At 40.8% G+C, this 13,653-nt stretch overlaps 1 protein-coding gene across 1 annotated transcript in view; it reads right to left on the reverse strand.

Annotated features, from left to right (window-relative positions):
- LOC105295265 (coiled-coil domain-containing protein 162-like) overlaps positions 1–13,653 on the reverse strand; it is a 79,961-nt gene that overhangs the window by 53,009 nt on the left and 13,299 nt on the right. The window contains exons 7-8 of the mRNA XM_023533393.1: positions 7,541–7,658; positions 4,442–4,607 (exon numbers count right to left, since the gene is read on the reverse strand). Of these exons, the coding sequence (XP_023389161.1) occupies positions 4,442–4,607; positions 7,541–7,658 (284 nt within the window). The remainder of the gene's footprint in view (positions 1–4,441; positions 4,608–7,540; positions 7,659–13,653) is intronic.

Below are 13,653 nucleotides of genomic sequence, written 5' to 3' on the forward strand. Positions count from 1 at the left end.
AAAATTGCTTTGCTTTTCAGCAGAATAAGAACATGCTTTTGAAAGAAAGTTTAAAATGTACAAGGTTACAGATCTCTAAATAGGTTGAAAAACAGAAATTACAAGGAATGGGGAAGTATAGGATAGGCCTCAGAACACCTATTAGGAGCTTGAAATTACTATAGATTATAACCCAGCACTCCTTTCTCATAGCTTTGCCATCCAAATCAGCCCTCTCTGTCACTGGCTCATACTGTTGGGTTAAAGGAGACTCAAAGCCATCCAAGGAGAGCAAAAATATGCATATGTGTACTCATGTACACACACACACACACACACACACACACACACACACACACACACACACACACCCTTCTAGGATATTCTCATCATTTATGGAGTAGGTATGGGGGTTCCTAAATTGGCTTATTTCTTGGACTCTTACTTCAAAAGTAGGCTGGGTATAAATAGATTTATATGTGTTTGGGATGGAAATTTAAGTTAGGGGCCTTTTGCGGCACTCAATGCTGGGTTGAGGAAACTGGCCTAGGTCTAGATGGCTATACTAGCACTCCTATTATGGCCCAGGAAAGGAGCTGGTCAGAATGCGAGAGCACAAGAAAATGATGAGCCCTCAGGAAGCATTGGTGGGACAGGTGGGTGGGCCCACATCTCCAGGGTTACCAAAATGTCAGCTTATCTGAAATGCTCATCAACTCCCTGTGAGGACAGAGGTAGCTTTCTACTTGAGAAGGCATCCCTGCTACAGAGAGAGAAGAACTGTAGAAATTAATCACTGTGCCTGATACGTAGCCCAAGGCAGAAATGAGATGAGAGACCCACAGGCATTTTGGGAGTTACTCTATCTCAACAGGTCATCCAGACTTGGGCAGCCTTCTATCCTGTCTGGTCTGGTACTGGATCTCTTCCTACATGTCCAGCATAGAAGTCAAAGGAATTGGGGGAGTGGGGAAACCGTCCAGGAGAGCCTGATCAGGGTAGAACCGGGACTGAGAATGGTTGCTAATACTTGCAATATATGCTCTTGGCTTTAGGAAAAGATGCGCAGTCCAGGTTTCATATCCATTTGGTGTCTTATGCACAAGGGAAAAATATTTTTTGAATATTTCTCCAGCTCCAAATGAATTGGATTTAATCATCAAACATTTTATGACTCTTATAAATTTGATGGTCAGATTGGGTTGAAGAGAAATTTCCACTAGCAGAGGAGTCACATTAGAGGGAATTGTACAAGAACTTTAGTGTGGATGGTAGGAGAGGTGGTCAGCGAACTGTATTTGTTCAAGGCCTAGTGTGTTTGTCTACAAGCGATACACTCAATCAGGTTAAGCAGCAACCAGAGGAAAAGGTTTATAATCCTTAGCAATGACAATAAAAAAGTATAAAGTTGCATATACCCTGGGACAAAATAAAGCTCTGTAAAATATAAATGTAAAGTATATTTGGGCAGGGGCTAGAAGGGAGTGAACTTAAATAAAAATATTTCACTTGTTAGAGTGGTTGGGTTATAAGTGATTTTTCTCTTCAAATTATTTCCACTGTTGCTGATACAGTGCTGTGTACACTTGTACGTGATCACTCCCCAGTAAAATTATTCTGTGCTGATAGATGTCATTTTCATTAAAATACAGACATGGAGGTGGAGACTACTCTGTCTTTGTTATTTATTGATTTTATGATCCTCATTCAGGCTTCTCTTTCTTTGTGGGCCACTCTGCATGGTGGGAGGGGAGGTGGCAGGCAGGGGCAGGTAAGGCAGCCTGTCGGCGAGGATGGGGCAGATGATGGCCATGTGGTGGGGTTAGGAGTAGACCCTGAGCCAGGGTACTTCAGGAAACAAATGAGCCTTTTCTTCTCCTTGTCCCCAGAAGGGTCCCATTTGAGAAATCAGAGTAAAAGAGATGAATAACAGTGGCCCTGTCTGCACATAAACACTCAGAGCCAATACACTTTGTTCCTACTTTGTCTCAGGAGTTCCTGAAACACTACGTTTAATATGTAGTATCTGGGCTTTAATTGGCCTTCTAATCCTTTATAAGGAAATTACAATGCAAACTCCCACATTCTGATTACATCCTCTGCTTCACGCTGACTCCAAAGGGAGTTGCTGGCTTTTAAAGGAAGGAGAGAATTTGGCAGGGGTCACAGAGCTAGTCCTCTTAGAATTAGTGTCTAAAAGCTGCTTCCTCAGTCGAGTGGGAGGAACGAAGCTGAAATCCAGTGTCCCTTTAAAAAATATTTTAAAGCATGCAAGTCCACGAAAGTCATTTTCTCTAACTCCAGATAGCACTGGGATAGCTGAAAGGAGTTGGGTGAGTATGTGAACAGACCTGTCTCATCATTTCACCTGAGTTCTCCTTGTCTCCTCTGGGCTGCAGGCCAGGTACTGAGTAGACTCGTCTTTTAAAAAAGATGATTATCTTAGAGTGGGATTTTTTTTTTTTTAGTTCAGTTTGCTCTGTATCTATTTTAAGCAAAGCAGAGTATGCAAAACTTTGCGCATTCTCTCTGGAGCACAAATGATTTTACTGGCAACAAGACAAAGCACCGTGTCGCACACCTCAGAAAGCCTGGGCCTATGTATCTCAATGACTTCTGGTTCATAAGCATATAAATAGTAAGAAACTAATTTCCTTCACCCTGAATTCTAGGTCAACAATTTGGTCTCATTTCCCACTGTTTCTCAGTTTTACACTGGTGGGTTCACCATTCTTTGGACTGCCCACATGCAGTCCTGCGTGTTGTTTTGGTCAATGCCTTTTTCTTGTCTTGCCAGGACCATTCCTCCTATTTCTCTCCAATGATTCAAGTGTGAGCAAGTACCGCCACCGCCCCCCGCCCCGCCCCATCACCTTCCCTGCAGGCTCTGCCCTCCCGGCTGCTCTAGGACTTCTGGTGCAGTGACTTCCTTCGGAAACATGGCTGTGGCTCTATCTTGGCTTCTATCTCATCTCCATGTAACACCCGTCTACCCATCGCAAGAGCAGGATGGCATTTTTCCTGGCCCGTCCTCCCTTCTCCTATCCTTGGTCTGAAGCCTGGCCCCTACACCCTCCCAACATCAGGCAGCTCTCCTAAAAGCATCTGAGCTTATTTTAAAACCTTTTTTACAACAGTCCCAGGTAAGTAAAAGGAAAAAAATCTAAGAGTGATTTAGAACGTCTGTAATCTCTTGATGTTTATATTGGAGACTTGCTAGTAGTTTTGGAAGCTACAATTCTGTGCTTCTTCATCCTGTACCAACTGAGGTGCAGCACCAACCCTGGCCCTTCTTCATGCTGCCTCTCCTCAGATACAGGCATCAATATTCCACATGGATCACCACTCAGACCTTTCCCTGTATCTTCCACCTGAATGCTTATAGATTCCTTTGGCATTAGCATGATGCAAACTTACCGGCAAACCAGTCAAGATCTCCACAAACGTATTTTCATTATGCACCATGCAGAGAGGAAAAGATTCAGATTATATTACATTTATTTTAAGACCAGTACGTTTAAACAGGTGTATTACCTCATTCTGTTAGCTATTCTCATACTTTAAAATCCTTGTCTACTATGTTATAATATATTGCCATTAATTAATATTTATATGACTATTGACAAAATTTACATGGGAGTCGAATTATTAAAATAAGATCAGTTCTCCTGACTCTTATAAACCCAGCTTCCTCAGCATTCAGTGTCTTTAATTTACCTACTGCATTTATCTCAGAACCTAGTGCTAAGTTAGAGTTCATGGATTAGTACTGGGCAGATAGAGCTAAAGCCTCAATCATTCTCCTACTGGACCACCAGGCCACTGTTAGCTAACCGAGGGCACCCTGTGACATTCCTGATGGTGTATATTTAGCTCTGGCCTTGCCATATTAGTTCACGAAGGCTAGGAAGGGAAAGGCAATGAAAGTAACATTGATATGTAGTCAGGGCTTATATACCCTCCTAGAACTTTTACAAAAATTTTAATCTATGGAACATCTCTATGAGACAGGTATCATAACCCCCATTTTATAGATGTACAAACATAGATCCAGAGGATAATGTGTCTAGCTACCAGTAACCCAGTGGCAGGGGCAGGTTAAGAACCCAGGCCTCCTCACTCCTGACTCTGTGTACTTTGTAGTTTAACCTGTAAATGTGGAATTAGCTTGGAGATGGTGTTTAATGAGACTTTCCCTTTCCCTTTCTTATCACTGTCATTTATGAGAAAATATTTTAGTTCTGTCTTTCCAAGTATGAAGAGCTTCTTAGTCATTACTAGATGGCAAATCATCTCACAATGTATATGTGTATCAAATCATCACATTGCACACTCCAAATATCTTAAACAATTTTGTCAATTATACCTCAGTAAAGCCGTAAAAAAAAAAAAAAGAAAAAAAAGAGCTTCATAGAATTCTAATTGAATATTGAAGGGGATTTAGTCACCTTTAATCACTTACCAATGCCCTCAGTTCCTCCCCAGTCACCTCTCAAAGGGTTAGGACTTAGAGGAAATTCAAAATATGCTGGATGGTTCCCAAGTTTAGCAAAACTGAAGAGGTAGGCCACGATGTCATGGAGAGGAGCTATCAGCTGCAAAGTTAGCCGTAAGGCTCGGAAAGCTGCCTGTGGGTCAAATCCATATAAGGAAATAAGGTTTAGGAAATTGCTAAGAGGTACATAAAAATATATGAGCGATTATTAAAGATAATATATTTAAACAGGAATATTTAGATAAACATTTTCACGGTATAATACAGGATAATAATTACAGGATAACATCTGAAAAACAGGAACAGCAAACCTATTCATGAACTGGATTACATGCCCTTGGACAAGGTAACATGGGGATGGGGGCTTAAATCAATGTGTTTCTCTTTGTTTAGAGCCATTGGTGGTCATAAACACATCAAAATATGTTTGTATGACTATTAATGAATTACAAGGGTCACAAAAAACTATCAGGGACCCATATTCAGATAACATTGCCTTGAGGGAATACCTGTAAGCAAAGCATAGATATTTATCAACATAGTTTAAACATACAACTAAAAATTCAAACACTGGTTCTTAAATATTAACATTCAAGTGAAGGATAAGTGAAAAATTATGATTGAACTGAAGAAGATTATATATATATATAAAAAAAATACCTGAAAATTCTTCAATGAAAGGGTAATTCTATTTTTAATTTTTAAAGGACTCTCCATACTGTTTTTTGTAACGATTGTACCAGTTTACATTTCCATCCACGTGAGTTTTTCCTTTTCTCCACATTTTGCCATTGTTGTCTCTTGTCTTTTCTATAATAGCTACCCTAACAGGTGCGAGGTGACATCTCATTATGGTTTTGATTATTTACCTGTTGGCCATTTGTATGTCTTCTTTGGAAAAATATCTGTTCAGGTCCTTTGCCCATTAGAAAATTAGATTTTTTTTTTTTTTTTTTTTTTTTTGCTATTGAGTTGTATGAGTTCCTTACATATTTTAGGTATTACCCCCTTGTCAGATACGTGGTTTGAAAATATTTACTCCCATTCAATAGGTTGCTTTTTCATTTTGTTGATTGTTTCCTTTGCTGTACAGAAACTTTTTTAGTTTGATGTAGTCCTATCTATTTAATTTTGCTTTCGTTGACTGTGCTTTTGGTGTTATATCCAAAATATCATGGCAAAGACCAAAGTCAAGGAGATTTCCCCTTGTTTTCTTCTAACAATTTTATGGTTTCTGGTTTTAAGTCTTTATGGATTTATGAATTTAAGTCTCTAATCAATTTCAAGTTAATTTTTGTGAGAGATGTAAGACGGGGCAGGGTCCAATTTCATTCTTTTGCATATGGATCTACCATATGACCCAGCAATCCCACTTCTGAGTATACATCCAAAGGAAACAAAATCAGTATCTTGTATTTACGCTCCCATGTCCATTGCAGTACTACTCACAATAGCGAAGCTATGGAAACAACCCAAGTGCCCAGTGGATGGATAAATGGATTTTTAAAATGTGATAACAAACACATACACATGCACACAGGAATATTATTCAGACATAAAAAAGAAGGAAACCTTGCCATTTGCAACAGCACGGATAAATCTGGAAGACATTATTCTAAGTGAAATAAGCCAAAGAAAGACACATACTGTATGATCTGTTATATGTGGAATTTAAAAAAATGTCAAAGTCATAGAATGGTGGTTGCCAGGGGTGAGGAAATGGGAAGATGCTGGTCAAAGAGACAAATTTTCAATTATAAGATGAATTAGTTCTGGGGATCTAATGTATCGCATGGTGTCTATAGTTAATAATACTGTATTGTATATGGTAACCTAAAAAAAAAAAAGGCCTATGTGAGAGGCAATGAACGTTTATATTTGAGACACAAAAGAAGAGCTATTTGAGAAGCACTAATTCAGGCAGACACCCAAATGGTGTTCCAATTAGGGGGTGAAGGCAAAGATTTTTTACAAGAAAGGGAAGGAGAATAATTATATGGATAGAAGAAAGAAATTTTCTATTGGTGTTAATAAGTCAAGGACAGAATTTCTCTAGGTGCAAATAAGCTAAGTTATTTTTTAGCTATACATGGTGGTGTCAATTCTAAAAAATGTCTTTAGCTTTTAGTTCATTAATCGGAATGTTTGCATTCTAGTTAGCTTTGCCAACAGTCGTTTGGAATACATTGGTGCTTTAGGCCCAGTTCAAAGCCCAGTTTAAAGATCCCAAAGGTGGGAGGAGGAAGACCTGCAAGGCTGCTTCCTGCAATGGCAGCTCTCACTCTATTTTGAAGTGGCTCCATTCATATAATTTTTCACATATACTGGGAATTGCTAAGAAAGTAGATAAGCGTTCTTACCACACACACAAAAAGGTAACTATGTGAGGTGATAGATGTGTGAATTAACTTAATTGTGGTAATCTTTTCACAATTGTACACTTTTAATATATACTTTTATGTGTTAATTACATCTCAATAAAGCTAGGGGAAAAAAGAAAGGGTGAGAAACCTAGATTGTTAAACAGGTTTTCAATAAAAAAGCAAAACCAGAGTATTCCCAAATTGCCTTTTTTTAACATTGTGCTTTAGCAAATATTTATGTTGAGTGCTTTAGGTTTTTCTACATCCTTTTTTATGGTTACCAATATTATCCTTTATTAATAAGATAGGTTTTACACAGGGCAACCTCTCAAAAAACAGGAACCACAAAAACAAATAAACAGGAACCAATTGATTACTGTGATCTCAACCTTTCATTAGCTTCAGGGCATCAGGTTGGGCTTTTCTTGAAGAGTTTGGGAGGAAACTGAAGAATAATAATAAAGGATGCTGGAAATTTGAGTTAGTGCTCATTAATGATGAGGGAGAAACAGAATTCATGAAATAATGAAGCACAAGAGAAATTGTAGTAAAGCAGGCAAAAATATTAGGAGCTATGAGAAGATTTAAGTTATTAAATGTCCTGGGAAAAAAACAAGAGACATTCTTTGAAAATGATATGCTTTACTGTGAGACATAAAAAACCAGCGAGTTTCCATTCCAGCACCTACAGAAAAATACAAACCTTTTCTGGCAGAGTTTTGAACATAACCAGCACTTCAGAAGGATGAGGTATGTACCATAAATTGAGGAAGACTTTTCCGTCAGCAGACAGCAAACATCGGGGCCGAGGCTGAAAACTCCTGCGGCATTAGAAGAAAGCTTAGGTAGCACAGCATTTCTTTCTAAAAAAGAGGCATCTCCAGTGTGAACTATTTATACCACCACCTTCCAGCCCAGATTGTGGTGACACACAAGCCCAGTCAGTGTCTCAAACCCGAGGCCAGCAGGCCTCCTTTTCAGACTGCTCACAGGTGGCCATGGTTATAAATAACTCAGGAAAAGAGCAGTTGGGCTGATTTTAGCCTCAGCTGTGTTGAGGAAGGAGTGGGCATGGAGGGAGGGAAAGATGTGGTAAGAAAAGAAAGGGAGGGCATGAATTAGGTGGCCATCACCATACTGAGTGCTCCATATGAAGGGGTTCAGAACAGGCCTCCCCAAGATGTGCCCGTTTGGTACGTGGATTGTTTTGAGCTGAAGGCAATTGAGACTTTGCGGGCTTATGAGAAACTTTTACCTCTTCCTTAAAGAATTTAAATTTGGGGCCTTGCCCATAATGAGAGTTATCACCAGAGATAAACTTTTATGACCTACCTACAGGGCAGGGTAAAGTTCTAGTTACTGAACATCTGCTCTCTTTATAGTCCTGCAAATTTCCTTCCTTCCTTTTGAAGCTCCGGGGTCTTCATCCTTAGCTCATAATGTCACATATAACTCATTTTCCTCTTCTGTCTCTGAACCTCTTATGTATGTGGGGTTACTATATACATGCATGTAATTAAATAGAGTTATTTTCTCTTCTTAATCTATCTCAAGTCAATTTGATTATTTCACTAGTTGGGAGAACTTAAATGGGTAAAGGAAAGTTTCTTCCTCCCCTGCACATATTTTCTCACTTAACTTTTAAGACCTTAGGATGTACCTATTTCGTTCCTGTTCACAGATAAGAAAATTGAGGCCCTTCGAGGTTACCTACGTCTTGCCTACCCAGCTCTTAAGAGATGAAGCTGAGATTTAAGTGCAGATCTGTCCAGTTGAGAATCCAGGCTCCAGAGACCAGCCTCTGTTTTCCTCCCCTCCCCATCGTGTTTCTTCTCAGACCCAAGCTTCTTGAGAGACCCACACCTTCACTTTTTAGTGTGGTCTCCAGAAACGTTCTTGCAACCTAGAAAGATGGGTTTATGGCTGATGAGTTTTCTCAGTCTTAAGAGTCACCGAAGGGCTTCCACAAGGAGTCATGTAGGACAGTTCAGAAGCGGAGACTCGCAGGCAGCTGAGAAAATGGAGCACCCAGCCTGCTCCTTGACATCGACCACACACCCATGGTAACCAGAAACCACCACCATGACAAGGGACGGGAACGGAACCTGGGAGATGGAGAGTAATGACAACTTTGAAGGCTACATGAAGCCTCTGGAATCACTTTCCTCACCTGCCAAATAGGGACAGTAGCACCAGCCTTGCCTGTTTCTCCAGATGATATTGGAAGTGGCTGCCATTTGAAACAACTGGAAGTGCTTTAACGAGGGTGGTTTGGGGCTTCGAGGTTTCAGCAGCATGCTGAACGAGCGAGACTCAGGGAATATAATCGGAAAGAAACTGTGTCTTTTGCTGCTTATTCTTAAATAATGAAAAGTCCTATGGCAACGATTGAACACCTCACCCGATCTTGTGCCTCTTCCTGTGTTAAAAGAACTGCAATCCTTCAGTCCCCAAACACCAAAAACAAGGAGTCATTTTTATATCCTCCCTTCTCCTTCACTCCGCAGGTCCTACTGAGTCCGTCACTCTCTCACATCTGTACCCAGTTTTCATTCCTACTTCCATTGTCTACAGCAAGAACTTTTAGTGGGAAGGTCTTACCTTCTCGGGGGCATTTTGGAAATCATAGGGGCATTTTTTGACTGTTGTCTCTAGGAGAGAGTCAGACGACCCTTTCCACTTTTTAAAGTACAATATAATTCATTTTAACTGAGGACTGAATGTTTTCAATATCAAATATTCTGAATATGATAACTTTTTAATCACTAAAACTCTACAGTGAATAGAATGAATCACTGGCCTTAAACCTATGTTTCAAGTCTTAAGATTTTAATCAGGTGATTTGAAGTTTAGGAATGAAGTAGGGTGTTAGTTTGGAGAATTTCCTTTATTTCAGCAACCACAAAGTCAGACTATCCTGGGGCAGATCAAAGCTAGCTTATTTCAGCTTTATTTCTATATTCAGTGCACAGTGTTCAAAGGTGCCCCAAAGAAGCACTGAATATCAACAATAAAAAGTTCAAGGCCTGTGTCTGAGCAATTGGGACTGTAGGCCATGGGACTGGCAGCAGTGTAGCTGAACCAGTGCTCTGAGAAGCATGTGCATCCCTGGAGCCACAGAGCCCTCTACCAAGTGGCATCCTTCACTTCTTACTCATTATTTCCTGTCATTTCCTCTCCTGCCTGTAGTGAGAAGCCATCTGCTGAGGAGGGGCAGAGGGCAGCAGGAAGCTCAGTGCAGGGCCGTGGCTCCCTGTTCTTAGCCCCACGAGGAGGGCTCCCCCGTCAGCTCCTTGACCTGACAATTCCTCTACTTACTCAGCATCATCCCTTTTCACCTTCGTTTTCCTTTAGCCGTCCACTCCGAGGCAAAAGTCCAGACTTATCATCACCTGGGGACCATCTTACCTGCAAAGTTCTAAACTCGAATACCCTATTTTCCCAGCTCAAACTGTTATTCTTCCAGGTTTCTCACTCATTCATTCCCATCAAACCTCCTTCACCCCCACAAAATATGCTCCTGGACGTCATCTATCTCTCTGGTCTCTCCTTCCACTTGTCAGTTCCCTTCCGACCTCACTCATTTCCCTAGCTAGACTAGGTCTCACCGTCAAGCACGTGAACTACTCTCCCACCTGCACCTTCAGTTCTCTGCTTCTTTGCAGTCACTACTCACCGACCAACTCGGGAACCCTCCAGCTATTCTGCTTTCTGCTTCTAGTAGCATGCTGCTGAGCATAGCTGGAGGAAATCATACCACTAATTATGTCAATGCAACAAGTAGACAGTTTCCGTCCTGAGCTGTGTCACCCTGGGACAATCCTTTTTCTTTCTTTTGATCAGCTCTTGTGCCCATCTCCTTTTTCAATAATTCCAAGTCTTCTTTAAGCTTCATATCAAATTCCTGCCAGCAGATGATGACAGGGTCTGTTATTTTATAATTGAATTAAAGGCCACTAGCTGGAACTCTCCCTACTTCCTGTCACACCCTTCCTTCCTTTCAACCAAAGTTAAAGACAGAGGTACTCAGACTCTGCTCCCAAGGATCTTACATTCTAGAGGTAGCTAGACATGCAAATGTGGTTCTATGATAGAAATATATGAAAGTGCAGAGAAAATCCAGAATAAGAAGCACCTGAGATTTGTTGGGAGCCTAATGAAAGAAAATCACAGCTGAGGTTTCTGACCTGTGATTCATTCTCTCTCTTTCTATATCTCTTCGTTTTAAAAACACTGTCATCCTTTTAATCTCACTTACAAAAACTGTGGTATAATTTACATAACTTAAAAATTACCGTTTGACCCATTTTAAGTGTACAGTTCATTGGCATCAATACATTCACATCGCTGTACCACCATCGCCACCATTCCTCTCCAGAACTTTTTTCCATCTTCCAAAACAAAAACTCTGTACTCGTTAAACAATAATGGCACTGACATCTTTTTATTCACCCAAGCCAGACACTCTGGGTGACATCCTAGATTCCTCTTTCTCTCTTAACCCCAAAATAAATCCAGCACTTGGCCTAGCTGATTTGCCTCCTAAACATCTCTCGTCTGCGCAGTTTCGGTAGCTTCCTAAGTGATGGCCCGACTTAGTGATGATCCTAGTGATGATCACTTAGTGATCATCCTTAGTGATGATCACTTCCTAAGTGATGATCATTTTGTTCCTCTTCTCCCCGTTTGTCGAAGGACAAACGCTGGACTTCTGGATCATGCCCATCACTCTGTGCATTCTACTTCCCATCTCATCCTCACATACCCTGGAGAGGAGCCATTCACAAGTTCACATGCTATCTCGCATCTCTGTGCCTTTGCATACGTAGGTCTCCTAGCTTGAACTAAAGTTATTTTCTTCGCACATCTGAAACACTAATCATCCCTTAAGACCCAGGTTAAGCATCCCCTCTTCCCTGAAGCCTGCCTTGCTTCCTATCCTCACTTCTCTAATCCTTCAGATAATGCTAAACATTTCCTGGTGGGTGCTTTCCTTATATTTTTATTTTATTCCTTATCACAATATACTATAATTATCTGTCTATTTCCCCTTGCCGGAACAGCAAGGACCATGTCTAATCTGTTACTATACAACGCTTGGCACCAAAGCTACCATGTACTATTCAGGTCGTGCCCTGAGTCAAACAGCAGAGGCTGAGATTTAGCCTATGCTTTATTTGCCAAGCTTTGCGCCCAGGCATAGGGCTATACCTGCCCGGAGGAAGGGGTGCCTTCTTCTAAGGCTCACAAACCAGCCATATGGGGTAGTGGTGGCTCTGCCTGTCACATGGTAAGGGCTTGATTAATGTTAGTGTTCTTTCTCTTTATGCCCTTTTCCTTCCTCCATTAGCCAACTCTACTACTCTTGGGAGTGTGGCTGAATATCATTCTAGTCTTCAGACCCTCGTCTCCTCTGGTGCCACGAAGGGCATGGAGGACTCAGGGGGCAACCGCGGGAGGAGGGCTCCCCTGAGATCCTCTTTCATAGAGACTCTGGTCTGGTTCAGAAGTCGGGTTGGTAGTCTCTGCTAAAACTAAACACATTACATTATAGCCTTTTTAAAAGGATAAAATAGCATTTTAGGTTTTAAAACCTTTAGAACTCATGGGGCGCTTCTCGTCAAGGGATGCAAACACAAGCAGAGAGGCCACCTTCTTCTCTTTCCTTGACCATGGTAGACATTGCCAATGAATTAGAATACTGTAGCAAGCTTGGGATGTCTTAGAATCCTCAGAAAAGTACTAATTGTTGGAATTGACATTTAAATAAAGCTTATTTCTCATCCTCAGGCTAACCCAACTCCTTATTTTATGAATGAGGTAAGGATCCCTGTCCTCCATGACCCTCATGCCTCAACTCTGTCCCTTCACCGCTGGTTAAACTTGGCCTGGGATGATTTCCATTTATTAGTTCATGAACACTCTTAAATGTCCCCTTTCTCAGAAGTCCCATTTCTTAGAATCAAGCTCTAGACACCTTAATGCTAAGAATCATAGCATATTTAACTTCTAGAGTTGCTTCAATTTCTTCACACATTAGATGAAGAGTGGAGGTCCAGATATTGAAGAGAAGTGATTTGCCTGAGACCTCAGGGCAATGTATGTTTGAGCTGTGTTAAGTCCAAATATTTTAACTACCGGGCTCTGGCTCTTTCCCTTATACCTTTTTGTGGCTGATGTTTAATTTTTATTAATACTCGGTGCATGAAATCATACACTTTGAAATAAAAATCTCATACAGTACCTTTTCCAAACTTCCACAGAAGACAGCAGTTCCTTTCTCTACACTCCATTTTATGAGAGTGTATTAAAAGGAACATGTTAAAATCTACAGAGTTTAGGAAGTAGGCGATGGATGTAGTAGGGAAACACTGAATTTGGATCAGTTGCTGCTCATCTACTGCCTGATTCTGAGTTGGGCTCTGGGTGGGCACTCACTCACTTTGCTCATACTTCATGAACCAAATCCCTGCCCTGGAATTAAATGATCACATTAACTGATCAGATGATTTAGGCTATAGGTCCTCGCCACTCCTGCCCCGCCCCCATAAGTGATCATTTCCCTTTATCTTTAGGAAACACACAGTCATCCACAAGAAACAATAAGGGAATAGAGCAAGACCTGCAAGTTAAAGGGATTTCTTTTCCTCTCTCCTTTCTGATCTTCTAATTTGGTTGCTGCAAATAAAACAGATCGGGAACAAAAACAGGCTTCCTAATTACATTTTATCCTAATCAGAAATGTAGTCAACTCATGGTTAGACTTCTGAAAACTATCTTAAAAATTTGATCCCACATGTAGATTGTGCTTATAAA

This window comes from Pteropus vampyrus, unplaced genomic scaffold (genome assembly GCF_000151845.1).
Source record: "Pteropus vampyrus isolate Shadow unplaced genomic scaffold, Pvam_2.0 Scaffold101, whole genome shotgun sequence".
Classification (NCBI taxonomy): domain Eukaryota; kingdom Metazoa; phylum Chordata; class Mammalia; order Chiroptera; family Pteropodidae; genus Pteropus; species Pteropus vampyrus.